The sequence below is a fragment of the Megalops cyprinoides genome, chromosome 2 (genome assembly GCF_013368585.1).
Source record: "Megalops cyprinoides isolate fMegCyp1 chromosome 2, fMegCyp1.pri, whole genome shotgun sequence".
Taxonomy (NCBI): Eukaryota; Metazoa; Chordata; class Actinopteri; order Elopiformes; family Megalopidae; genus Megalops; species Megalops cyprinoides.
Window position 1 is genome coordinate 51,240,001 of NC_050584.1, and position 25,428 is coordinate 51,265,428.

The 25,428-nt window shown below is 48.0% G+C and overlaps 2 protein-coding genes across 2 annotated transcripts in view; one reads left to right on the forward strand and one right to left on the reverse strand.

Annotated features, from left to right (window-relative positions):
• The window catches only part of ralgps2 (Ral GEF with PH domain and SH3 binding motif 2), a 57,995-nt gene that overhangs the window by 5,607 nt on the left and 26,960 nt on the right, over positions 1–25,428 (reverse strand). Inside the window, exons 8-15 of the mRNA XM_036518083.1 lie at positions 4,179–4,316; positions 3,795–3,885; positions 3,641–3,708; positions 3,220–3,361; positions 2,837–2,988; positions 2,564–2,618; positions 1,926–2,003; positions 527–632 (exon numbers count right to left, since the gene is read on the reverse strand). Coding sequence (XP_036373976.1) covers positions 527–632; positions 1,926–2,003; positions 2,564–2,618; positions 2,837–2,988; positions 3,220–3,361; positions 3,641–3,708; positions 3,795–3,885; positions 4,179–4,316 — 830 coding nt within the window. The remainder of the gene's footprint in view (positions 1–526; positions 633–1,925; positions 2,004–2,563; positions 2,619–2,836; positions 2,989–3,219; positions 3,362–3,640; positions 3,709–3,794; positions 3,886–4,178; positions 4,317–25,428) is intronic.
• angptl1a (angiopoietin-like 1a) lies at positions 7,725–23,755 on the forward strand. The gene is made up of 5 exons (XM_036518071.1): positions 7,725–8,023; positions 16,278–17,162; positions 20,102–20,295; positions 22,271–22,541; positions 22,687–23,755. Exons 2-5 carry the CDS (start codon positions 16,382–16,384, stop codon positions 22,872–22,874), a joined length of 1,434 nt encoding a protein of 477 aa, XP_036373964.1. The 5' UTR covers positions 7,725–8,023; positions 16,278–16,381; the 3' UTR covers positions 22,875–23,755.

Consider the following 25,428-nt stretch of genomic DNA (forward strand, 5'->3'; position numbering starts at 1 on the left):
GAGCCAAGCTTCCGGCCGGATGCCCATCTCTGCACACGCGACGCGTGCTGGTGCTGCCCACGCCCTGACTGGCACGACGTCACAAGCGCAGACCGCAGCTCCGTGCGTCACCTATGACTACAGCCTCCACCCTACAGAGCCAGGACTCCCATCAAGACCCACATAAACGCTTCCAGACTGTTTCTCTCAACAGAGAAAAATGCTTTATTTACAGAACAAAAGTTAGGAAATTGGTTATGACTAAGATGACAGAGCGAGATAGTAAGCCTTGCCTATGGTTAACAGATTTTGATACACAGGCAGACGCTCACACTCAAACAGACCGGCTCCACTGGTAAACCACGTGTGAAGGTGTTAAGACTGGAGGACATGGAGAGCGTGTGTGTGTGTGTGTGTGTGTATGTGAGAAAGAGAGAGAGAGAGAGAGAGAGAAAGAGAGAGAGAGAGAGAGAGAGAGAGAGAGAGAGAGAGAGAGAGAGAGAGAGAGAAAGAGGGAGGGAGGAGCAGGGCTGCTGGCGGCTCTCACCGTAGGCTTCTTCCCCTCCTTCAGCAGAGTCTTGCGCCTCAGCACCCCCTGCACCGTCACGGCTCCAGGGTACAGGTGCACCGCCAGCTCCTCGGACTCTGCTGAGCTGGAACGAGATATAGCGAAATCATCCAGGGGACCAACACGCAAACACAAACACACGCGCACACACACACACACACACACACACTCCCAATGGGGAATACCTCAGTGCACAAATACCCGCAATGTGGATCCAATCAATCGGGCATGGCACAGGGAGCCGGAGCCCCCTGACCACCTACTGGAGATTGCAGTGTGGAAATGTACCATTAGCAAGTTACCCTCTAAACAGATCCAGATCGGAACTGATGGAAACAAAGCGGGAGGGCAATGTTCAACATTGCGCAGTGGCCACACCAGAGAGATGTGAACTCGTATGAGTCATACGGATGTGATGACAAAGGCAGAAAAAGGAAGATTTGTGCAAACAGGAATGTGAAGCCCAGCCTGTTACGATTAAAGTGGGAGCTTTATTGGTTGTGTTGTGCGCAGGGCCCTGCTGGGGAAAGGCTGTGATAGAGGAGCCAGGCATGTCCCTGCATGATAATCAGGAATCGGTACTGTGCTCTCCTGCCACGCGCACAAGCAATCTGTCCCCTTCTCCTCCTTTTCAAAAAAAATACACACACAGGCACTCAGTCAAGAGGAACTGCAGCAGGTCTTAATGGGAAATAGGTGGCATGGATGTGCACTGGTCCGTCTTGTTCTCCGTGCAGGTCTAGACCTAGAGGTGTTTTATAGAAATTATATTTCCCCTTTAGAGCGGACAGAAATGCCCTAACAAATAAATACCAACCATTACAGAATAAAAGCAGCAAAACCAGCTACAGGAAAACTAAATGCCTCGTTTCAGCTGCAGTGAAAAAAGCAACAGGTTATCCATTGCCCGCTTTCTCATGCAGTGAGCTTGATCAGTAGAAGTGTGCTGTAAACAAAATCCCCCCCAAAGCTTCAACACTGTTAGACTGCATTGACGCGTGTGTTTTGGAACTGGCCATTCAGAGTACACTTATCGCTTTACATCCTATCAGCTTTACTTTAGAGGAACACCACCACCCCAAAAACAGCATTCTGACGAATCCTAGGAAAGCTCTGAGCAGATGGGCAGCGTGTGCATCACAGGGGAACGTGTGAAAGAGGGAGTCAAAATGAGCGCAGAAAGCCCCGCTGAAGAGAGAGACAAGAGACAAAGAGGAAAGTGCCACCAAACCAGGGCTTGATTAGCAGGAATTTACTGTAGCAGAGAGTCACGCACGAGTCACAGATTAGCCCACCACCCGACTGCACGGCAACAGACACTATCAACACTACACACTCACGCCCCCGCAGCGGGAGGCGAGGGGGGTGGGCACGGTACCTGCTGGCTTTCAGGACTCCTCGGTAAGGAATTCGGGCCACCCTGGTTACTGGGCCGAGGGAGTGATAGAAGCGGTTCCTGTTGGATTTCAGGATATGTTTTACGGCACAGTATAGCACAGGATTGGATTCAGATCACAGTGGGAGAGTTTGGGCTGGGGGAGGAAGAGGGGGGGGTGGGGTCAGTGGCTCCTGCAGGCTTCATATGAGCACCCCTGGCAGACGTGCCAGCCGTCACAGTGGGAGACGGGACTCCTTGGCTGCCTTAACATGGCATCAGCAGCGACTGGGACCAAGCAGGGGAAGCTGCAGGTAGCACAGCACATGGAAGCACACAGCGATGCGTATCTGGGGTGGCAGATCAGAGTAAAGTGGCCGGTATTCTCCTGCTGACCTACTTCAGAATGCACGTACACCAGCTAAGGTATAGGCTGATGAGCTGACTGCGGGACGGTCTCAGGTAACCCCCCCCCCCCCCCCCAACTCTCACCTTCAACCACAGCTGTTCTCACTCCACTCTGCTATGGGGTGTGTCTAGAATGTAGTATCACAGCTCATCAACTGAAGACTCGCATGTACGTATGCACACGTGTATTTGTGTGTGTGTGTGTGTGTGTGTGTGGAGGTGTATGTGCTCACCTTTCAATGGCTGGCCAAGACATTTCTTCACTGAGCTCTGAGCCCTCGCTGCTGCCTGCAGACACACAGATCACACTCATTTCGTCAAAGACAGCATATGATGGAGAGGTGTCTTTACTGACATATGAGGTGTACAAATTTGTTTGCGCTACATACAAATATGTAGGTGTGCGGTGAATGTGAAGGTTAGTCTAATGTCTACTATAAGCAGAGGTTGATAAGACCATGTCAGTGTATGTGTCAGATTACTCTGTGAATCTGATTGGCTCTAACCCAGGGAAATTCCGCTGGACAGGGTGGAGCTCTCAGCCTGCCCACGGGTGGGGGTGTGGCTCTCCATCACGCTGTCGTCCAGGAGGTGCCTGGAGCCCGCATTGGGGAAGGTGGCACTCTTGAACTCTGCTGTGTTCATTTTATGGATGAAGCTAAGAGGGAGAGAAGAAAGGGTTTACTTACTTATCTAGACCAGAAAACTACAGCCACACACAAACAGGTGCTCAGATCCTGTGCTGTCTCTAAATGACCACTCTCATTTGTCATACCAAATTAAACTGGGTCAATGATGAGATGGCTCAGGAAAATGGCTAACAGTAATAATAATCTGCTAATAGCCTGCTAAAGCTCTGAGTGTTGACTGTGTAATGAAATGTACTGACTTGTAGCCCAGGCTGTGGCACTTCCTGTGTCCATAGGGAAGCAGGTTTCGGGGCGAAGGTGGGGTGGGCGGCACTTTGGACAGGGCACCCTCTGCAGCAGTGCCCCTCCGACCACACAAAGGAGACGCAGACGCGTCCGGGCCTGGTTTCGGAAAGCAGTCAATATTTCAACTCACAAGCCTCTCCTCGGAACACAGCACATCCTGTTTTTCTTTTTTCTGTCAGCTCTTTCTCATCCAGCCCTGACTTCATGCCAGCAATGCGTCTTTTACAATCTCCCAAGACCTGACTGTTGATGTTCAAACGGATATTAGCAGTCCTTTAAGTGAATAACTTCGACATCAGTATTCTCTTTGATGGATATACATGGATTGATTCTGGAAAGAAAAGGTGTGATGGATATGCTGCAGGTTGCTCTTACCTACAAGGTCCTCCCTGGAGGCAGTGGAGCGAGGGGTGCTGGTGCCTGGCTCGATTTTTAAGGAGAGCCTGACAGGAATACAGCAGTGTCAGAGAGCACACTTTCATGGGCACAGAAACGGTGTCTGACAGGTGTCCACAGCAGCTACACTTACTTGTAGTTGTCATCCTCCACAAATTTTTGCAGCTCCTCGATATAACGGACAGAGTTGAGATACTTCTGGACATGAGGCAATACTGGTATGTCTGCAGGAAACAAGGAGCAGATCAGAAGAGAGGGTGGGGTAGAGAACGAGAGTAAAGAGAGATGGGGGGTGAGAGAGGGTGTAATATGGAGATGGGGGGTGAGAGAGTGTGTAATATGGAGATGGGGGGTAAGAGAGTGTGTAATATGGAGATGGGGGGTAAGAGAGTGTGTAATATGGAGATGGGGGGTAAGAGAGTGTGGTGTAACATGGAGATGGGGGTGAAAGAGGTAGAAGATAGAGAGGAGACTGAGATGGGTGAAGGAGAGCCCCCTGCTGGCAGCTGGCACTCACCGTACTCGCAGGAGCGCTGCAAGTCGGAGATGATCCTCAGGATGTTGTTCATCAGGTTGGAGCGCTGCTCATTCTCCAGGATGCTGCCGGTGGAGGGGTAGGCCGAGTCGATGTAGGTCAGGTCTGACAGGTACATCCCTGCAGGACAAACAGACAAGATCATACGCATATAAACACATTCACTACGGGCATCCCTGCAGATGACTACCCGCTCTTCTACATGTAAGCTATGCTTCAGCGAAGAGATGAATAGCACCTTGCTTTCATCAACATCTGCATTCCAGCCCCTTAAAAATATTTTTGCGATGAGGTACTTGTTCTTTGTTGTTTACCAACAACTTTTATTGAGAGGAATGAAAAAGAGTAATGAATGAGAATGAATAAGAGGGTGCATATTAAAATTCAGACGTGCCACATATCTAAAGCCAAACAATTAGCTTCACTTCCATCCTAATGCCTTTGTTTAAATGCCTGACAGAATGTTTATTATACACAGTAGTGGCAGACAGTAGAGGGGGAAAAAAGATGGTTATCCTGAGCTGAAACAGATCTTTCTAAAGTAGATCCTGACTGGGAAAAGCTGTTCCAGGGACATCTCAGTAAGGTTAACATAATGGAGAGATGTCCCATCTGTCTGTAATGTGTTCCAAAGCCTTCAGGGCCACAGGGTCATTCCAGCTCCCATGCAGCTCCTCCCGTTAACAAACAAACACATTCGGGTCTGAAGTCATCGTCCAGAGACCCACAGCGCTACAAATGCAGTAATTGCCTTTCAGCATGCTAGAACATTAGTCACTGCATTGCAATTGTGCAGTGCCTCTGGTGCAGACTGATCCGTGAAGGAGAGCAGTCATCGCCTTGGAAACGGAACCAGGGCTGTAGAGCAGGTTGACCTTACACGCAGCTCTTGCACAGAGTAAGTACTCCACGGGTCTAATGCTAAGGCTAATTGCAGATGCCTTCTGAGATATTATTATGAAAAGCGATTCGTTTTGATTGGTGTGCTTTCCCTTCCCTGCACGCAGTATGCACAGTGCTAATGGAAACAGGGTGTTCTGGAGAGATCCCTCCTGTTCAGCTCTGGCAAGCAGTCAGAGCTCCATAATGACCTTATAACTGAGGGAATTCATATGGCTAATTGGCTAGATTACAAATACTTTGAACATTAGTTTTTTTAAATGCAACGAGAAGCAGTGATCAAAGAGAAACGCTTTCAGATTCAGACTAGAGATAAATATTATTATTATTATTGTTATTATTACATAACAAACAAACCCAAAGCTTCTGGAAAATGAAATGGATTTTCCCTGTCATGTGAAGTGAGGTTACTCCCTCTCCAGATTAATTATGAAGGATGGAGCATATGCAAACTAATTTTGTACACTGGACAAAATCAGTTCGGTTACAACAGTTTTAGGCACATTCCACAAGACAGAGGTTTGGCTTCCTGGAAATGTGCCTCCTAGAGTTCTGTGGAAGGAGAGGCCGCTGAGGAGAACAACAAATAAGAAAAAACCCTGCAACGGCAGGCAAGAGGCTGCCAGGCAATATTACGCAAACCTGACCGGGCCATTGTTCGCAGCGGTCCAGTCCCAGTGATTGGAAACAGAGAGGGCAGGGGAAAGAGCCTCAGAGTGCAGGAAGGCAAGGATTGGAAACCAGTGACACATGGACACCAAGAGGCAGCTGTGAGAGACAGGACCGTTTAACCTCCGGAAAGGTGATCAAGCCGCGCAAAAACTGCACCGCAAGTGTCACGGCCAGACGATGAGCGCACGGTCACGCTAGCAGACGGGGGCGCACATTAAGAGATTCACATCAGCAGTCTGGGAGATAAGTTATTGCTCTGAACGGGATATGAAAGATTTGCTACTGAATGAGTTTTAGAAATCCCATGTTAGAGCCATATGAGCTTTGTTAGTTAGACATAAATACTGATGAGGAGACACATCACATCAACAAGCAGGAGTACTGACTCACTCGGAAAAGTCTTATCTCCTTAAAAAAGAGACACTGGCTAAAACATTAAACTAAGACCAGAGATTCAATACGGCACTGAGTCTCTGGTCCAAGTTATAAGAATTTTTTAGGTCCCCTGGCCAAGCTGACTGAGCTGTAGATTTATTCAGATGGGTACATCCCATCCTCATCGGCATGTCTATTCCAGACGCTCCTCATCTGGAAATACACAGGACTGGGGTACCGTCAGAATCCACCTGGAACTGAGTCTGCGTTCATATACCTCTACAAATCATGTCATGTGATCTAACGTGAATCCACATGAATCTCAGAAAAGCCCTCTCCCATAAAGTACTACATTACTCTGGCAGGAAGAAGAAAAAAACTCCAGATGAGCTCCAATGTACTGGTAACTGTTGTCCATTAGTTCTCCCAATTACCCGAACGACCTGAAGAAAGTAAGTGATCCCCCTTTCCTGAGGCAAGGGGAAGAGAACAGAGAGCCACTTGAGCACGGGGCCCAGGAGCTAGAGGGAGCCGGGGTCTACTGCTTATGCAGGGAATTGCGAGCTGGTGACCAAGCGTCTGCGGGTGACCGCGGCAGCGACAAACGTCAGAGGGGCTCCGCAGCCAGGCTTCTGCTGTGACCTCACAGCTCGCAGGAAAGCAGTGGCTCATTTCCTCTCTTTGGAAATCCAGTGGCTTCGGCTTTAAAAGAGCCCAGAAGTCCTGCTCTGAGACACACTGCACACAGGTCACGGCCAACATCAAAAGCCCCTCTTTCCCGCTAAGTGCTCCCCCAGATGTATTCGTAAACAAGTACACAGAACCTGCCAACTGCAAAACGGGCCTCCACACGACACCCAGACCTCTGGAACACATATATCTCCACAGTACAGAGACTAACCCGCCCCTTCCCACACACTCCATATTAATAAGGGCCTGCACATAACAACTACCAATTCTCACGTTCTGTGGTGCGACAGTAAAAGGTTGGACTAGGATGCAAGGCAACACTACAAATACAAAACAGACCGACTAGACTCTTTTTGCGCCATGAAACGACTGAAACCAAACAACTTGATACATCTCACTTCGGAGTGACTCCAGGACAGGAAACGGCAAAAACAAACAAACACAATGAATGTGAGTAAGTGCATGTGTACACATGTTTGTGTGAGTGAGAAGGTAAAGACGCTGTCAGTGGGTGTCTGTGTGTCTGCACACAGCACAACAGCGGCAGGATTCCAGCGGTGACCTATGCAGGGCTCCCAGCTGTAACTCTCCCTAGAAAGAAAACAGTCCCCTCTGCCTACACTCCCCCCCTTGCTACACACAGGCCCTCCTTGTGCAAGTTCAGCTTCTTTTTTTTTTCTCTTTCTTTTTTTCCCCCCCAAAAAAGAGGGAGGAATTTTTAGGGATGTGAAACATTAGGAGGAGTTCTGTTATTCTGTCTCCTTTTTAGCATGGGTGACATCAGAGGTGGGCTGGGCCACTCCAAAAGAGAAGAGGAAGAAAAAAAACGAAAAAAAAAACAACAACCCACCCCACACCTCCCCACCCCACCCCATCCTTTGTGAAAAACTCAAGCGATCAGCCGTGAGAGGCTCAGTCGCCTAAAGCAGCCGTTTCCCTGCGTGTGCCGTCCCCTCAGTCATGCCCTAACCACAGCCCCCGGTGCCCACCTCACGAGCTCGCCGGCAGGCCCCCGCCACTGGACTCAGTAGCCAGGAGGATACAGCGCCCCCACCGCCCAGAGGAGAGGACCCAGGTGACAGCATGCGACCCGCGCCTGCCCTGCCCAGAGCACTCGCAGTGTCTGCAGCGGCAGAGTGAGGACCGGCCCAGAGAGCCCGCGGCTGCGCTACTCTCACACGCCAGCAGAGGTTCGTACACGCTGCTCGCTCTCTCTCTCTCTCTCCCTCTCCCCTCTCCCCTCTCTCTCCTACCGCACCGTTCAGCTGCGCCCCGTTCCGCGGTGCCGAGCAGCTGCGGCGGAGCCTCCAAATCAGCCAGGACGTTCCGTGACAGGGCAGCTCACGCTGCACACTGGAACGTTTAGCAACGGTTTTGTTCTCCAAAAGTCAAAATTGAAGAAAAACAACGTTTTTATCACAGAGAGCTGGTTGCTGCACGTGCTGGAAGAACTCAAGTTTTATCTTTATGGTTTGGCTGTCAGGTCACTGTAAGGGCTTGCAGTCGCTCTTGCTTTTTACAGAAATATAAAAATCCTTGATTCTCATGCTTAAGGATGTTTTTTTTTTTCCTTTTTACTTGGCAAAACAAAAGATGAGTGAGGGCAGGCTTTAAACAGAACATTCCTGAAGCATATCGGAGCTTGTTTAGGGACACTGACAAGAAAGAATGATTTGGTGCTTGGACAGCACAAGAGTACTTGGATCCTCGCTTCTGCTTATCAGTAGCTTTATAATTTTTACCTCTGGATTCATGCTTGAGAAGTGAGCGATAAATTTCCATCCTGGTTGGCTGACTGTTCTTTGTAACGGCATTCAGTAATAAATCTAGTGTTCCTTCCAGAATCTTATTAATAAAGTTCCCTTTCGGGAATAAAACAATGCCACAATTTTCGTTCTTATGAAAAATATCAATCAACATGTTGTTAAATTGGAATATATTCAAATCATGAGATGGGTAATTATAGCCAGCAACGTTAATATTGTGAGTTTCAGATACTGCTTGCAGTTTTGCCAAGTTAAATCAACAGCCTTTCATTGCTATATTAGGAAAACCTCAACCTTTTTCATCAGTTGCAATTACAAACAATCCAATATTTTTGTTAATTAATTGTACAAAAGCATTAATTATTCTGTTTTTAACTGTGCAACTCCAGACACTATGACTCAAATCCTAGTCATATTCACTTGAATCACAGTGATGCAGAGTGGAGCTGATCCAATGCAGAAAGTATTGGGAGATATATTCAAGCCAGCCAGTACTGAGCTTGTCCTCAAATAGCGCTGATGAATGACTTGCTTGGACCAACCTGGTTGGATGGACTTATAAATTTGTTTTTCTTGAGAAGTTTTGGAGGGACAGAACATAACCGCAGAGGCTGAGAGATGAGGTTCTGCTGTATACTTAGTAATGAGGGCAGACTGTAAAGAGCTCCACCGTTGCAGGGCGATTTTATGAGTGCCTATGAAAGCACATATTGATTATTTAGCACTAAGAATAACACATAAACACACCTATGAAAGGTGCGAAGTCACAGGAACGGACCGTTGCATTTTTTCCAGGCCATTCTGTGCCAAAGTGGCATTCTGGCAAACAGGTCATCTGAAAGCCCAGCCTGAAGCCCTTAAACCGACTGCCCTGATCTACACACACACACACACACACACAAGACAAATGGCAATAAATTTTCCACAGCAAACAATCTAATACCATTAATATCCTCAGCTCTGGGATTGACAAATGCTAAAAGCCCATTTCAAACAAACCGGGAGATGAGCCATGTGACTGAAGGCAGAGCACATGGGAATATCCATGCCACCCAGAAACTGCAGGCAGGTCCCGTCCCCCCTCCCCCAGCTGGAACAAGTCAGAGTCGAGGCTTGTTAAAGTCAGGTCAGGGAGGGCTTTCCACTCGCTCTGCTACTGTGGTTTCCCCAGCTCAGGCAGGAGAGGCCCAGAATACGCAGAGCACAGCGGGGACATCCTGTTAGCGTCGCGCGAGGGACACTTCCTCCTGCCCTGCTCGCTGCTGCGGGGACCTCGGGGCTCCCTACAGTCATAAATATCCAATCAGACCTGCACCTCCACCTGCGCATGAAAAAAGCATTACTGTGCAAGAGCCCTGCCTTCGTTCCAGCAGCTATGGCTGGCTCAAAGGAGAAGCGGTAATGACTAGAGGGCAATGCTGGAACCTTAAGAAAGCCTCCTTTGCGAGTGGGGAGATGAGGGAGAGGTCTCTGGCCACAGGGGTATTTATAAGAGGTTTGCGTGTGATCCTGTGTGACAGGCCTGAGGTCGGAGGGGAAACCCCCATCCCAGGTTTTTTATTTTTTTCCCCCGGTATAATTACTAAGACAGGCATGTGGCATCCCCAGCGACCCCAGCGGTGGTGGACCTCACACCCTCCCTGCTTGTAAAAGACACACAGAGGTCTGCAGTCGCAGGCTCCCCGCGGCAGCAGACCACTCCTCAACCGCAGGCCAGCGGGGAACACACACACGGGACACCCTAAGCAGAGGAGCACCTTGTCTCTCTCACACTGGGAGCAATTCATCACCTCGCGCATTCATTAATGAAAAGAGAAATCTCAGCGAATCAAAATTAGCCTCAACCCGGCTGATGGGGAGAGAAAAAAAAAAATGGAACTTGGAAGGGGATTTTCATTACACATGTCCGGAACATTCCGCGGCCCATTCATACATCGACTCGGTGTTAATGCCGATATCAGATACGGTTAAGAGGAGCCGCGCTCCGTCCACCAGGCGTCACTGCCCCGACTGAGAGTGAGGCAGGGATATTGTTTGTCCTTTGCTCCAGAAAAGCAAAAAAAAGCCCCTCCACAGCAGGATAATTGGTAACATGTGCTGAAAAATTTTGTAGTGATCGTTCAAGAGAAAAAAAAATGGCTTACAGGTTTTCACATTTCCCTTCCAACATAAAGTACACCTTATTATTCGGCAGAATGCACACTGAAGGGGCTGTTTGCGGTCACATCCAAGAACTCAATAGCTGACAAAACACAGACTCCCGGTTAAGCATTTTCACCCTGTGTTTTCTTTTGGTGCTGAAATCTTAGAGGGACGAGGCCATCTTGAACAGTTCCACTCTGACCAAACTCAATTAAACAAATTGACAAAATAAAGCTTTGTTTAATTCCAGCGTTTGCAGACAAGACCACAGAAACAACAGGGTTCTGCCACTGCAACAAAGATAACAGGATCGATATCCAAAGATACCCTAAACTGAATTAAAGTGCAATTTCCCCTTTAATACAGTTAAGCAAAAAAGGACGGAATATGGCAGCAAACAAAACCGTAGCCATAGCTGACACACCTTTTAATCAGCCAAACTCTGATCTGAGATCTGGAGAGACTAATTTTATTTCTTACTGGTGTAAAGTGACAACATTCTTTAGAACCTTAACAAACCATCCTTTCAATTGCACACGCAGAGCGCATACGAAATTCCGTGATACCGTTTGCTCAACATGTAGACTTTCCCAGTTCCCACTTTGTTAATGCAGGGTCCGCTGCACATAAATAAGCAAGAGGGAAAGAATAATCTTAGCGCTTGACATGTAAACTATAACCCGATTCAGAACAGGACTGAAAAGACAAAAAGCGTGTGCGAGGCGGAGCCCCGGCCGCAGGACAGGGTCCCCTGCGCAGATAAGAACAGCCTTGTGAGCGGGCGGGACAGCAGGCGCACCATCGCGGGGACTGTGGTGCAGGCTTTAAAAGGGTGGGCTTGTTCAGACAGAGAACTGCGCAGGGAGCGAGCGTGTCCACGGGGACCGGCCCAGTACAGCGGCCCCCGCCGCAGCGGCTCTCTGTAAGGTACCAGACCCTGACGGCGGACTCGTGCCGCGGCCTTCGCGCACAGACTCCTTCCTGTGTCGGGCGGGGCTGGGTAGTTTCACAGCTCGCTGTGCGCACAGCTGAGGCTCGGAAGGTGGCCCAACAGGCACTAATTCAGACCGCGAGGGGGGGTCTCTCAAACACGCGCGGCCGTCTCACAAAGAGCAATTGATCCAGGGGTGAAATCGGATAAAGAGGGGAGACTTAGGGGGCCACATCTTGATTACAAGGGCTTCCAGAAGTTCAGAAGGTGAATTCCTGCATCAAGAAGGAAATTTACCCTCCCCAGTGGGGCGGGAGAAAAAAAAATTATTCATGGCGCAGGGGTAGGATTGATTTTTTGGCCTGTGCTGCACAGCTGCAAAGCGCGTGGGACTCGGAGCCCTTTGAATGGCAGATCAATGACTCGTGCTGTTCGGAGTAACGATCCCCCCGCAGCCCACGTCTTCTGAACCGTTTCCACCTCTTGCCCCGCTTCGCCAACCCGTTGTGGCGGGACTTTTGCTCCCTGTCCTCCCAAGCCACGGCTCCAGTCCCAATTACGCTCCATACGAGAGCCGGCTTTTCACTTCATAAATTCACAGCGAAACACGCCTGCGGATGAATCTGCCAACATCAATTTCCCCTACAGCTCATTTAAGAGAAGACAGGGATTTCAGAAAAAAAAAAAACACTTTAATTGCAAACACCTCTGGCACAAGCGCTCTTCTGCGATGACCCAGCTGCCTCACCCCTGCACCTTTCTTTTAACTCTCCATCATAATGTCAGACTTCTGTTAATTGAACCAGGAGGCTTAGTGTTGTGGCTTCATATCTATCAGAAGTCTGCCCTCCTCTGACTCTATCATGCTTTATGATGAAATTACCATGCACTGCATGCGTAAGACAGTTGGACGGTGGACCTCCACTCAAACTGAACATGAATTTTTGGAAACTCTTAGCAAAGCAGTTGTTTTGTCTTAAACTTCAGATTCCCGGGTCCAGGCGTTAAGATGTTTATGTGCTAGGCATTGTCTGTCTTCAGTCATTAACACTAAGCATTGTTGTGCTGTAAAACGCATGTGGCATAGTCGGGTTGTATATTAACACTGCTCACAGCGCTCACTGATGCATGAAGGGATCTTACATTTCCACAACCGATTTAGACGTGGTGGAATACAGTGTCATCCCCCCTCTTTGTTCTTTTTTTTTTTTCCAAAGATGATGGATGAGTTTTATATGTCGGGATGTTTGGACTCATCTTGCGTAAGCCTGAAGGCCAGATGTGAGAGGTTTCAATTCACAAGGCTGGGAATTGCAGTTTCGCCATTAAAGGACGAGCACCCCCAATTCTTTTTTCCCCCCTACTCATACTTAAATAATGCTACTTTCTTCCCAACACCAATAAAGCATGCTCTTTTACACACACCTCCATCAGTTTGGATGGAGGAGTGAACACTGCTTGCCACACCAGTTCTGAACAATGACCGCGGCCATAATTTACGCTTCCCTTTTTTCTTGCCGCTTGCTACAGAATTTACAGAAGACCTCTTCACCAAGCGGTGTTTCTTGGAATCTGGTCTTGTTTTAACCCCTTCCTGCCGCTGCGAGCCCCATGTCTGCTTTCCATTTATTATCGTGCTTTCTCGCCAACTCAGACCGTGGAACCACGGTCTCCTGGAAAGTCTACGCTAAGTAATGTTGCACGTTTAAAAAAAAAAAAAAGAAGTCTTAGTTCTAACCACGACTGGTAAGGTTTTGGCTACTAAAGCGATGACTGAGTAACATTAGCGCAGATGTGTGATTATCCCATGTCCTCCCTGAGCCCAGCCCAGCTTGAGGAATCATGGCTGCTCCCTCTAGCCGGGCTCTGCTGTCCCGGCACCGTGGTCGGTTGTGATCTAAGTCCCTGCAGATGTGCGTACTACACCCTGTTTCTCCTCCCACTCAAACCCCCGGCCTTCTGCAAGCCTTCAAACCCGCCACCGACAGGAAACGGGGGGGGCGAATTAAAAACACGCAGCCAGATTCGCACTTCTGACAAACCTGTAATTAAATCACGCCAGACCGCATCTAAAAAGGAGACGCGAGTCCTCGATTCTACAAGCCCCCAAACATCGCCGCGTTCCAGATGAGGTAATGCTCGACTGGTGCGCGGCCAGCGTCGACCACCGAGGGCTGGAACACGCAAACCTGGTTTGCAAGGGAGCGGGGAGGCGATGAGTGACAGACTGAAGCTGGAGCTGGGGCAGGGATCAGAGCGGGCCTTCAGGCCCGAGTGTCTGTGATCACTTTCACAGTTTAAACTCTTCTGCTTTGAAGGGACCCGGAGCTGCACAAAAAAGCCTCTCCAGCCCGGCGAAACCGCCAAGCTCCACACCCACAGATTTGCTGCGGTACAGCAGATCCTAATCGCTGATAAAATAAGCCGTGCTAATGATACTGTAAAGCGAATCTGAAATAACTACGGCATCTCCAAACACGCAGTTTTGTTACTTGCAGTTGGACAGGGATGTGTCGATGTGAGGCAGACAGGAAGGGTAGGTATCATGTGTGCGATGCGGAACAGTACTTCCCTAACTCCAGTGAAAGGCTCTTTACGATGACTGCTCCAATAACAAGCCCTCTGAATAAATAAATCTCAGAATATACACTGAGGATGAAGGCCTAAGCCAAATAGATATGTCACCAAACTATTAATAACCATTAGCAGTCCGGCACCCCAGTTGTATACTTATAAAGACTAATGTAATACACTTTCCATCTTGTAAGGCAGAGAACTGGAGAGGCCTACCCCCTTCCCCCATTCCATCCTACTTCGGCTTGTTTTCCGTTGGCTCTAGCTGGTGCGCACCATCTGTTAGGAATACACACGGTGTTTGCTCCAATGACTGTTCCAGACTTTTTTTTTTTCAAGAAAAGTTGTCCCAATTTCGTTCTCTTTTTTTTGACATTCAGATTTTGACACCCGTGTCCATTTCCATTTGGTACACTGTCAGAGATAATTTGCTTGAGCCTGGAATCTCGGCTCCAAAAGGAGGTGGCACAACAATTACATCAATACAAAGGCTGGCGCCGACACATGAATTATGCTCTCCCATGAAATAACTTTGCACCAGGCTCCATGTTCTTCAGGGGAGCCAAGAGGATTATTTCTGTTTGACCCACTTTCCCAGCTCCGGTTTTGTTATTCTCTCCACCCGGCCTTGCAGCTCCTGTGATTCAGACCCATCTCCGCGCTGTTTAATTCATGATTACAGTACAGACCATAATAACCCATCGCAGGGATGGCCATAAATTCCAAAGGACCCATGTAGGTGGTTTGATTTTTTTTCTCCACAGAAATGAGCACCATAAACTGGCTGAGCGGAGGGTGCTGAAGCATCCAGATTACTCCAGTCACAAGTCAAGGGCCTGGCAGACAGCTCCTGTCCACACAGTGACACAGTGAGAAATGATTCATCTACACTACGCTGACTCGCACTTCAGATTCAAAAAATGCTTCTCTTCTCACGTCGGTTCTTATTTGTCGCTCCTGTGAACTGAGTTCACTGTGGCTAGTAAGAGTGGATATTCTGTGTAGTGATGGAACTGTGACATCCGAGCATGAGTTGCGCCGGGGGATATTTATTGTGTGGGACCCTAATGCAGTGTGCGACGGGGGCTCTAGGCCTGCAGAGGAGAGTGAAATACTGGGAGCCGGGCGTGGTGGAGCCCTCTCGGCAGAGAGGCCAGTGTGAAAAGTGGGGCACACTGCAAAAGGTGATGATGAGAAACAGACTCCACATGGACAGAAAGGTGATCCTTGGGATTACTGAGCATGCTCGAGGCGCTCCAAAGGTAGACACCACATTTTTCTCAGAAGGACTAGAATCATCCATGAAGATATACAAACAAAATAGGTAGTTTATCTCGCGGGAATCTGACTTTTAACGCTTTATTTGGTGTGTTTTTCGTGAAAATATAAAAGTGGTCCCCTGAACAAAAGGGGATCTTTCAGTAGTTTACATCAGTGACTGCTGATCTTTGTAGACAGCACTAAGTGGATTGCCATGCCAGAAGTTGCTTGTTTAGGAAATGTGTCTCGGTTGACGCTCACCAGTCCAGCAGGGCATAAAGAGACCACTGAGGCCAGAGAAAGGTCCCCTACCTGAACGGGAGCCCCACTCCTCTGACCTGTTTGTGTCTCCAGCCTGGAGCTCTGGATTTTCAGAGGCAGTGTCTGAGAGAACAGTTAACGCATCAAGACTTGCTGTATGTCTTCACCGGACATGCAAAAGCCCCAATGTGCTGTAGAAATTGTTCCAAGAAAAACAGAGTTATAACAATTAATAAGGCAACTACACGCTAATGGATTTCTGATCTGGCACAATGCAATGATGAAAGTTTTTCTTTTCCAGTCTGATTCAGTCGGGGCTTAGCATCTGAGGTAAAACACTCGGCACATAGATTGTTGCAATCATTTCTCATTTCCTCAGCCTGTGACTGTAGACAGCACAGCTCTTTTGCCAACATCTTTAGTCTACGGACATTAACTCTTGAAGAAGGTGAAGGTGAAGAAAGGGACGGAATACATGATGAGCTGACTGACTCTCTCTCTCAATTTCAGGTTAGCACAAAGTGAATTAGCTTCCCGAACGCTGTGACAAGGCAGAGCTGCTAGCAGCGGCAGCAGCATCAAGAGCAGCAGCAGAAGCAGCAGACACAGCAGCCATGAGGTCTGTGACGTGGAGCTTGTGTGCCATGCTGTGTCTCTGCACCTGGGGCGTGGGGGACTGCCGGACGGGGGACTCCTCGCTGCGGAGGCGGAGGTCGCCCGACGAGGACGCCAAGAAGTGCTCCTACACCTTCCTCGTCCCGCAGCAGAAGATCACGGGCCCCATCTGCGCCAGCGCCACGGGCCCGGAGCCCGACAAGGACCGGGTGACGCGCATGGACATCGCCGACGTGCGGGAGGTGCTGTCCAAGCAGCGGCGCGAGATCGAGATGTTGCAGCTGGTGGTGGACGTGGACGGCAACATGGTGAACGAGATGAAGCTGCTGCGCAAGGAGAGCCGCAACATGAACTCGCGCGTGACGCAGCTCTACATGCAGCTGCTGCACGAGATCATCCGCAAGCGCGACAACGCGCTGGAGCTGGCCCAGCTGGAGAACCGCATCCTCAACGTCACCTCCGAGATGCTGCGCCTGGCCGCACGCTACAAGGAGCTGGAGGTGCGCTACGCCGCGCTCGCCGGCCTGGTCAACAACCAGTCGGTGCTCATCAGCGCGCTGGAGGAGCAGTGCCTGCGCACCTACAGCCGCCAGGACCTGCCCGTGGTGCCGCCGCTGGTGCAGGTGGTGCCGGAGAACATCCCCATCAACAACCGCTTCACCAACGAGATCCAGCGGGACCACAACCGCGCCTTCCCCCGCGGCTCCCGGATGGACTCCTCGCCCACCGCCAGCCCCCTGGGTTTCCCCCCGCCGCCCCAGGGCACCCTTAGCTCAGACGGTAAGGCGGCCAAAAAAACCCTGACCGAGACAGATCCATTATTGGTGAACACGGGCACTAATCTCCTTATCTCAAACGAATTCTTTGTATATAGAAAAGGCATTTCTTCGTATTATTTCCAGATATGCCTGGTGTAATCCAATTCGTGAACCCAGTTGGCTCCTCCTTGGCAGAGCATTAAAAAAAATGAGCTGACACATTCCCATAACTTCACTGTGGTCTGACAGCACGCAAACGTCAAAACAGGGAGGTCAAATGAGTGGAACTGAGTGAGAGCCATTTCTGAGAATCTGCAGAAACGCTGCACCGGGGAGGGGCTTTGAGGGGAGCTTAAAACCATCTTCCTGAGATCTGCCTCACAATCACATACAAGAGATTTGGTTGAGTGCCCAAAGCGTATTCAATGGCAAATGCAAACTATACAGACTTTCATGAGAAAAAGAATAGATGAATACAGCACGTTATAACCCACACAAGTGTTCTTTTCTCTGGCAAGTGTTCTTAACCAGAAATCCACAAAAATAATGAGACATTGAAGCAAGTGTGTTTCACCGTGAAACCGATTTGCAAGGTCGTAACGCTTTCCAAAAAAGCAAAATAAATTTGGACAAGATGTTTTCGTTAGATCTGACATTTTTAGCAAAGAGCAGAAGAGGGGGTTTGCTGGTATTCAGCTGCAGCGATAATTTATTCATAGCATCACTCACCTGTTATATATTAAGGAATTGAGTTTTGCTCCCCATATGGCAGCCGGATTACTGCCTGGGTAATGGGAATTTGAATGTGAGCAGCGCCATGTACAGCATTTTAAACTGGTACGCTCAGATTCTACCTGTCACTAGCTTTTCATCATCGACTATCAGTCTCCCCTGACTACGGGACCTGTCAGCCATCTTAAATTTTTCCAAATGTCCCTCCGTCTTTAATCTACTTCCCATTAACCATCCTGTGAATGACAAGGGACTGTTCAGACCGTGAAATTATTATTATTTAATAATTAATTTAATAATTATTTAATATTATTATTATTTAACAATTATTATTATTAAACATTAACAACAGAGGGGTTTTTCACAGGGCTGACATCCACTGTTTTTTTAAACACCACACATATTTCAGCATACTCTTCATGCTTTTTGCAAGTGAATTGTAATTCTTTCAAGACTAGATGTTAAAAACATGCAGCGGAAGACTCCTATTAGCTAATCACAGGAAAACCTGCCTGCTAGAAACAGAATAAACAAAAAAATGAATGATTCCAGATGAGTATGGTAGGGGTTCCTGCGGTCCAGACACAGCAGATTTTAACCGAATGAAATTCATTCTATCAGATTTGAATTTTGTTTATACCTTGGGTACTGATTGTAATAGTCGTGGAAGACATGGCACCCAACATGTGCAACATTTTAAAACTGTTTTAAAAGTAACGTAATATACACTTTTTGTAACATTGCATATTTTCTGTTACTTACACGGAAATACTGTTAGGACTCAGGAATGAGAACCTGAGAGGATATATTTTTAAAAAATGACCACAGAGGAAAAGGCACAGAGTTAGCGAATTAGAGTAATAACGTCCAACAGTGAGATTTCTGGCGGGTCTGCGATGAGGGATGGAAATTTGGCCACCGCGAAAGCGACGCTGCCAGCATGTTTGGGTGAAAGAGGAGCAGATCACTGTGAGATCACTGCACCTTTGCGTGCTGAGGGCACTTTGGATTCTAGAGTATTCCCCAAATCAAACAAAGCCCTCACACAGACTGAAGCAGGAGTCCACTCCTGTCCACGCTTCTTTCCTCAGATCATAACAAAGCCAGCTGATTTCATTTACCAGATATTGGCTTTTCAAGGAGTTGAATGGTATCGACCAAATACCGCGAACGCACACAACCCGACTGACCTTAGTGACAGACATCTCTGATGTTCTTTATTATCAGGCACAAGATACTCAAGGTGACATGCTTCATAGGCAGGCTTAAGATCTGTATTCTTTGGCTGGAGTGAATAGTTGGAGTTCTCTCTTCTGCTCACAAGATATTTAATAGCTGTAGGTGGAAATAAAAATCTGAGCGTCTGAATTTGAATGAGAAATCGAAAACAGCCCACGCAATTCTACTCATCAACTGGAATTCTTGACACTTTCCGTTCGGCTGGAACCAAGAAAAATAAGAGTTGGGGTTTTCATCCTGCTGTGAGCACTAAAGCGTGAGGATCGTTTATCTCATGTAGGGCAGAATTAAACCCAGCAGGCTACACTTTCTGGGTTGGTTTCACAGACCACAAATAGCAGAGGTCCCAGGCCGGTTTACCTAAATACATTAGGCTGTCCCATAATTTGTGCAAGCAAAGTCCCTGAAAAAAGAAAAAAACCCGCTCTTATTTACCCCTTTGTTTAATCACTGCTCGCTCTCTCACTATAGCGATATACAAGTCGGTTAAATGTAGACGTAGCGTTACAAGAAAAATAAAACCTTGGCAGTTACATTTCAGGTGTCTGCAAGACCCATTACAGGAACTCTGTGTGTCCCCAGCTGAGAAAACCATCCTTCCTCAGCCTCGCAGTCTGGGCTCACAAAGCCTTTCTTCACGAGGGCTCAAAATGTAGCATTCTAACCCAAAATGGAAAATAAAACAATCATTCCTGGCTGAACACAGCTGTTCCAATGGCCCCAGCGTTTTATTCTGTGAGGTTGCTCAGTGTTAGAGCACCGTTAGAGGTCTTTCACAGGAGGAGATGTAAAGCTCAGCAAGAGATGACACTGCATACACGTGAGCCTCAGACAGAGGCTGCGACCTCAACCTTGGACGAGTACAGACTGAGCTTCATGAATTTAGAGCTGAATTTAATCAAAGTCTCAAAGAAAATAAACCGGGAAACTGACAACGCATGGCAGCACAGCCGAGCCAGCAGATAACCGCTCTCTCCCCACTGTCCGCAGGGCCGTTCCGGGACTGCTACCAAGTGCGGCAGGCGGGGCACACCACCAGCGGGATGTACCTGCTGAAGGTGGACGGCACCGAGCAGCTCATTCAGGCGTGGTGCGAGCACGGCCTGGACAACGGCGGCTGGACAGTCTTTCAAAGGAGGAAGGACGGCTCTGTCAACTTCTTTAGGAACTGGGAGAACTACAAGGTAGAGCAGGGGCACCAACCCCTGGTGTTATTTTAATTAGGACTTCTGCTTGAATTGACAGAGACCAACGGCAACGTTTCACACCGGGCCGACATTCAGCTAGTGGTTCACACCTACGATTTTTACACAATGACACCTCTGTCAGAATATAGCCCTAGCACACCCTGCACTGGAGATGGTCTCAGTACAGTTGGCTGTCAGTCCACCCAATTAGCAAAAACACCACCACGCTGTGAGCCATTGAGCTATTTTTAGAAACCGTTAAAAAAAAAAAAAAAAACCCATCTCGTGTCTCCGCTTATATAACTGTGCCGCGTCAGCACATCCTGAAACCATTTAGCAAAAATCCCATCGTTTCGTGAAAACCAAGCCTCGGCAAGACATGAAACCTGAGCCCCCGGGGAAAGTCCAGGCGGTGCGGCATGTAACAGGACAGGAAGTGCCCCTCATCTCTGTGTTACCTCTCCAAACCAGCTGTCTGTGGGCTGCGGCGGATCCACACAGAGGCGAAGACCCATTGTATATACACAGGAGAGAGGAGCGGAGAGATGATGGGATTTTCATAACACCCGGTGAAGAGCCCCGCCGACACAGAGAGCCGTGCTGGGCTCCTCACTGCGTCTGATTGGAGCCCCGTGGCTCGGCCATCTGAAATTTAAATCTCTGCTCTCCAGCTCTCCCCTCTCGCCGGCGGGGGAGGCCAAAGAAAATACAGCCATTCTCCACAGCCGAAACCACAATCAGAAACCCCAGGCTGCGCAGCCCGAGTGCCTTATGACCAGCAGGCAAGCCGGCCCACCACTAATTGAGGCTTGTTACACAACGTGTAAACAATAATAATACAACCAATAGCGATAATCTAACGTTCGCTGCGGTTAGAAAACCACCCAGGAATCTGAAGAGTTTGCTCTGCACGCTTTTTATTTTTAAGGTGGAGAAATCTGACAAATACTGTCCATCTCTGAAAGTGGAGTCTGAGAATAAGAGGCGGAGGAGACCACCAAACGGGCACCAAACGCTGTGGGCACTGTTCCTAACCTCTGTGCTCAGTGTCTATCTAACCAGCTCACTGCCCCTCAGACCCTACAGAAGGGTAATACACTCCTCTCTGTGTGAAGGACAGCAGCGGTCAGCCTCGCTGCCCACCAGACCACAGGAGTCAAGGGATCAACTACTCGGTGCTCCTCAAAGAGGCCTTAGAGCGCCAAACCCAAACTCAAATTCAGATCATTTCACTACGGCACATTACCTGCTTCCAGCCGGGGCACATTCGTCTCTGAGCCCAGCAGCCTGGCACAAAATCAGAGTATTCTATACTCGGTTTGTCCTTTCAGTGTGACTTCATTTGTTTTGCTTGCACAGCGACCATGGGACCCTATCCACTAGCTGAATGGTGTCTACTTTAAACCCACAACTTGGCAATTGTTACACAAACCAGCTTCAAAAGCCTTGATTTCTAAATATTTCCTGAGAAAGAGGGAACGTAACTGACAGAAGAATTTAGAAGATCTAAATTAAAAAAAGCTGGAAATTATAACTCCAGAATCAAGCATGAAAATCTCTCTCTCTCTCACACACACACACACACAAAACATAATGGCTTTCATCCCCGAACGATTACACATCCACCATCACCCACAGCAGTGCATAGCATTAATGTGCAGTGTCAGTATATCTGCCCGCACTCAGATCTAGCCAGCCTGAATCTGACAAGGGGGCTGCAGGAAATGCTAAAATAATGCAAAGTACTCTGTTTTTTCCTCATCATATTTGATAAGGGGGAAGGGGGGGGGGGGGGGGGGGGGGGGGCTAACTGCCAACAGCAGCACCAAAGTCAGTTAAAACAACCTTGAAGTGAAAGCGAACATGTTTAAACAAACCACAAGAAGTGCTGGAAACACATTGTCAAAGTTGTTACTACTTAATGTGTTATTTTAATGCAGTAACTTTAGCTCCCCTTGGTTTGTCCTTCCAGAAAGGGTTTGGCAACATAGACAGCGAGTACTGGCTGGGCCTGGAGAACATCTACCTCCTGGGCAAGCAGGGGGACTACCGTCTGCTGGTGGAGCTGGAGGACTGGGTGGGGAAGAAGGTCTACGCCGAGTACAGCAGCTTCCACCTGGAGCCCGAGAGCGAGTCCTACAGGATACGCCTGGGCACCTACCAGGGCAACGCTGGAGACTCGCTGAGCAGCCACAACGGCAAGCAGTTCACTACGCTGGACCGGGACAAGGACGCCTTTTCAGGTAAGAGCATGGCTCTCTCAACCTGCCTGCACAGACCCACGGGTCAGGTTTGCGCAACGCTGATCCGTTTTCAGATGCTATCATCTCCGAGAAAAGCTCTTGGGCCTTTCAGTTTGAATGGGTTTCCCACCATTTCATCCCGTAGGTAACTGCGCGCACTTCCACAAGGGAGGCTGGTGGTACAACGCCTGCGGGCAGACCAACCTGAACGGGGTGTGGTACTCGGGCGGAGTCTACCGCAGCAAGTTCCAGGACGGGATCTTCTGGGCCGACTACGGCGGCGGCTTCTACTCCCTAAAGTCCGTGCGCATGATGATTCGACCCATTGACTGAGAAACAGGCGGGCTGGAACCCCTCCCGCCCCAGATCATGCCCCTAAACCCCGCCAAACCCCCATGGCTTCCCCTTCAAACTCTCAGCCCTGCCCCGTCTTGTCACACGCCCTATCTGAACAGCACAGGCAGACTTGCCTCATCACCCTTCCATCGTCCGCTGCGCTGTAGAGGCCTGGAAGGGAGGGAGGACACAGGGACGGGACTGCTGCGTGTCCCACAATGCCCCGAGTCGCGTCGGGTCAGCGACGGACAAACCAAAAGCGTCCCCGAGGCTGTCGGTGGACAGACGCTAACCGACACACAGGTGGCTGTCACTGCACGACTCCCCTCGCATAACAAGCCTGCTGTTCCACACAAAGGACTCGAAAGGCCTCTCCTATTACAGACAATATGGTAGTGTTACTGTATGTGTCCCACGATCATTCTCCAAAAGCACAAAAGGAAATCACCTGAGGGGAAAAATAATGAGCTTCTCATTGTGTAAAAAAAAAACACAATGCTCGCTTTGATATGTAAATATATTTTGGCTTCATCTGTAAGTTAATTTAAGAAGTCTGATTCTGCTTGAGCTGTACGTTCTTATCCCCCCTGCCCTCTGCCCTGTTATTTATCGATCTATTTATAATGGATATAGTCTTGCCCCCTTTTTTATTTATCCCTGGTGAATTTGTACATTCTGTATGTGCTCTGTATATGACGTTTAGTCACAAACTAGCCCTCCCTCACCCCCTGTGGAGACTGACAGCTAGCTGACAGGAGGTGGAATCCAAGCCCAGCTCTGCCATCCCATACATTGCCGCATACCAAATTAAACTATTTTTAAGTACCTTCTTTTCTGAAGACTCCTCATTCCTTTAGTATCATTGACCTGAAATGAACATGCACCCAACATGTGAAGAGCTTCCCTTTTTTAAGACAACACTGTGTGCTGTAAATTGTGCTAGTAGGCTGACTGTATGCGCTATGCATTACCACAGATGATATTCACATTAGCTTTCTGATGACATTGCAATATGAGCTGTCGAAAACAAGCGGTGAGAAGACATGTCGATGATATACTTTGTTCTGGAGGTTTTCAGATTAAAAAAAAACGCAGACGTATGAGAAAGTGAGTGCTGGGCCAGGATAAGGCAGCAAGGAGGACAATGAAAAACATACTGCTGGGATCCAGACAAGAGGGGGAGAGCAGCACAGAGCACAGAAACTAGTGTGGAAACTCTGCACATTTCCTAGGGATTTCTTTAAAAAGAAAAAAAAGAAACATAAATTGACATTCTTTCCACAGACAAAAAAAAAGCTTGAGTTTCATTTTCATGTGAGTGTATTTCAAAAAGCCACAATTCCCTACTGACTGTAATCACAGAGGAAACGCTGTCAATCTTTTTGAGGTAAATAATCCCGAAGCTGCGGGAGGAATAGGACATACCCTATCAGGAAGCATGTGACCCAGGGGAGAATCCTGACTGGCTGAAATCTCTGGAAGTAAACATACCCCTGCTCATTCCACATTTGCTCGTACAGCCAGACGTATGTTTCTGTGGGTCTGTGGAGAGAGCACTCCAGCAGACCACAGATAGACATACGCAGCAGTACTGCCAGGTATTGAGGACGATTACTATGATATTGTTTTAACCGCTGCTTTTTGACACTGTTGTCTAACATTTCAATGGGTAGAAATCAACACATTTCAATGGATAGAAATCAACACATATACATTCACGTACACATTAAAATGTTTTGATTTTGATCCACTGAAAATGACAGATTGTTCTTACCGCAGGTTGCATTGTTTTTCAAGCTTAATTGACAACAGCTAACTTTAATCAACAGACCATAACTAAACCAATTATTATTAGCATTTACTATCTACAAATCGTTGTGGATGAATATACAGAACAAGCATAGCACTGAAACTTTCTTATTTCAATCACAGTAAAATACTAGCTACATATTATCTATATAGCTACCTATCTACTAGTTATATGCTGTTAAAACCATAGGGAAAATAGGGGACACCGACAGCCTTCTCATGACTCCTCATACTGTTTTCTGTGAAGCTTTCGACTCTGCTGGTCATCAACCAAAGACTTACTGATGCATCTGTGGGTGCTGCAATATATATTCCCACATCCGTCAATTGTGACAATTCTTTAAGAGATGAATTGAAAGTAAAACGGTGATAAGACTTAAGTGAAAACTGAAGTAATTAATCTTTGGTGTCATTTAAAACTGGAACACAAATAGCAATGATTACAATCATAACGGCATAAAACCTTGCAAAATGTAATCACACCTTGTAGTTTTATGTGTAAAAATCAAAGGCAGTTTTGGTATGCTGTTTCTGAGGATGAGGGAGAGGGCCAAAATTATGTGCTCATCTTCTGTCTGCACATTCAGAAAATTGCTGCTTAGATATAAAAACACTAGTGGTGTCCATGACCTTAGAGTATACCAGTATATAGTAACCTTATATGGAGTTCAGTTATATGAGGTGCACCAGTTTGCCTCCAGGGCATTTTTTTTAACTACCACATAACATTTGAATTTATCAG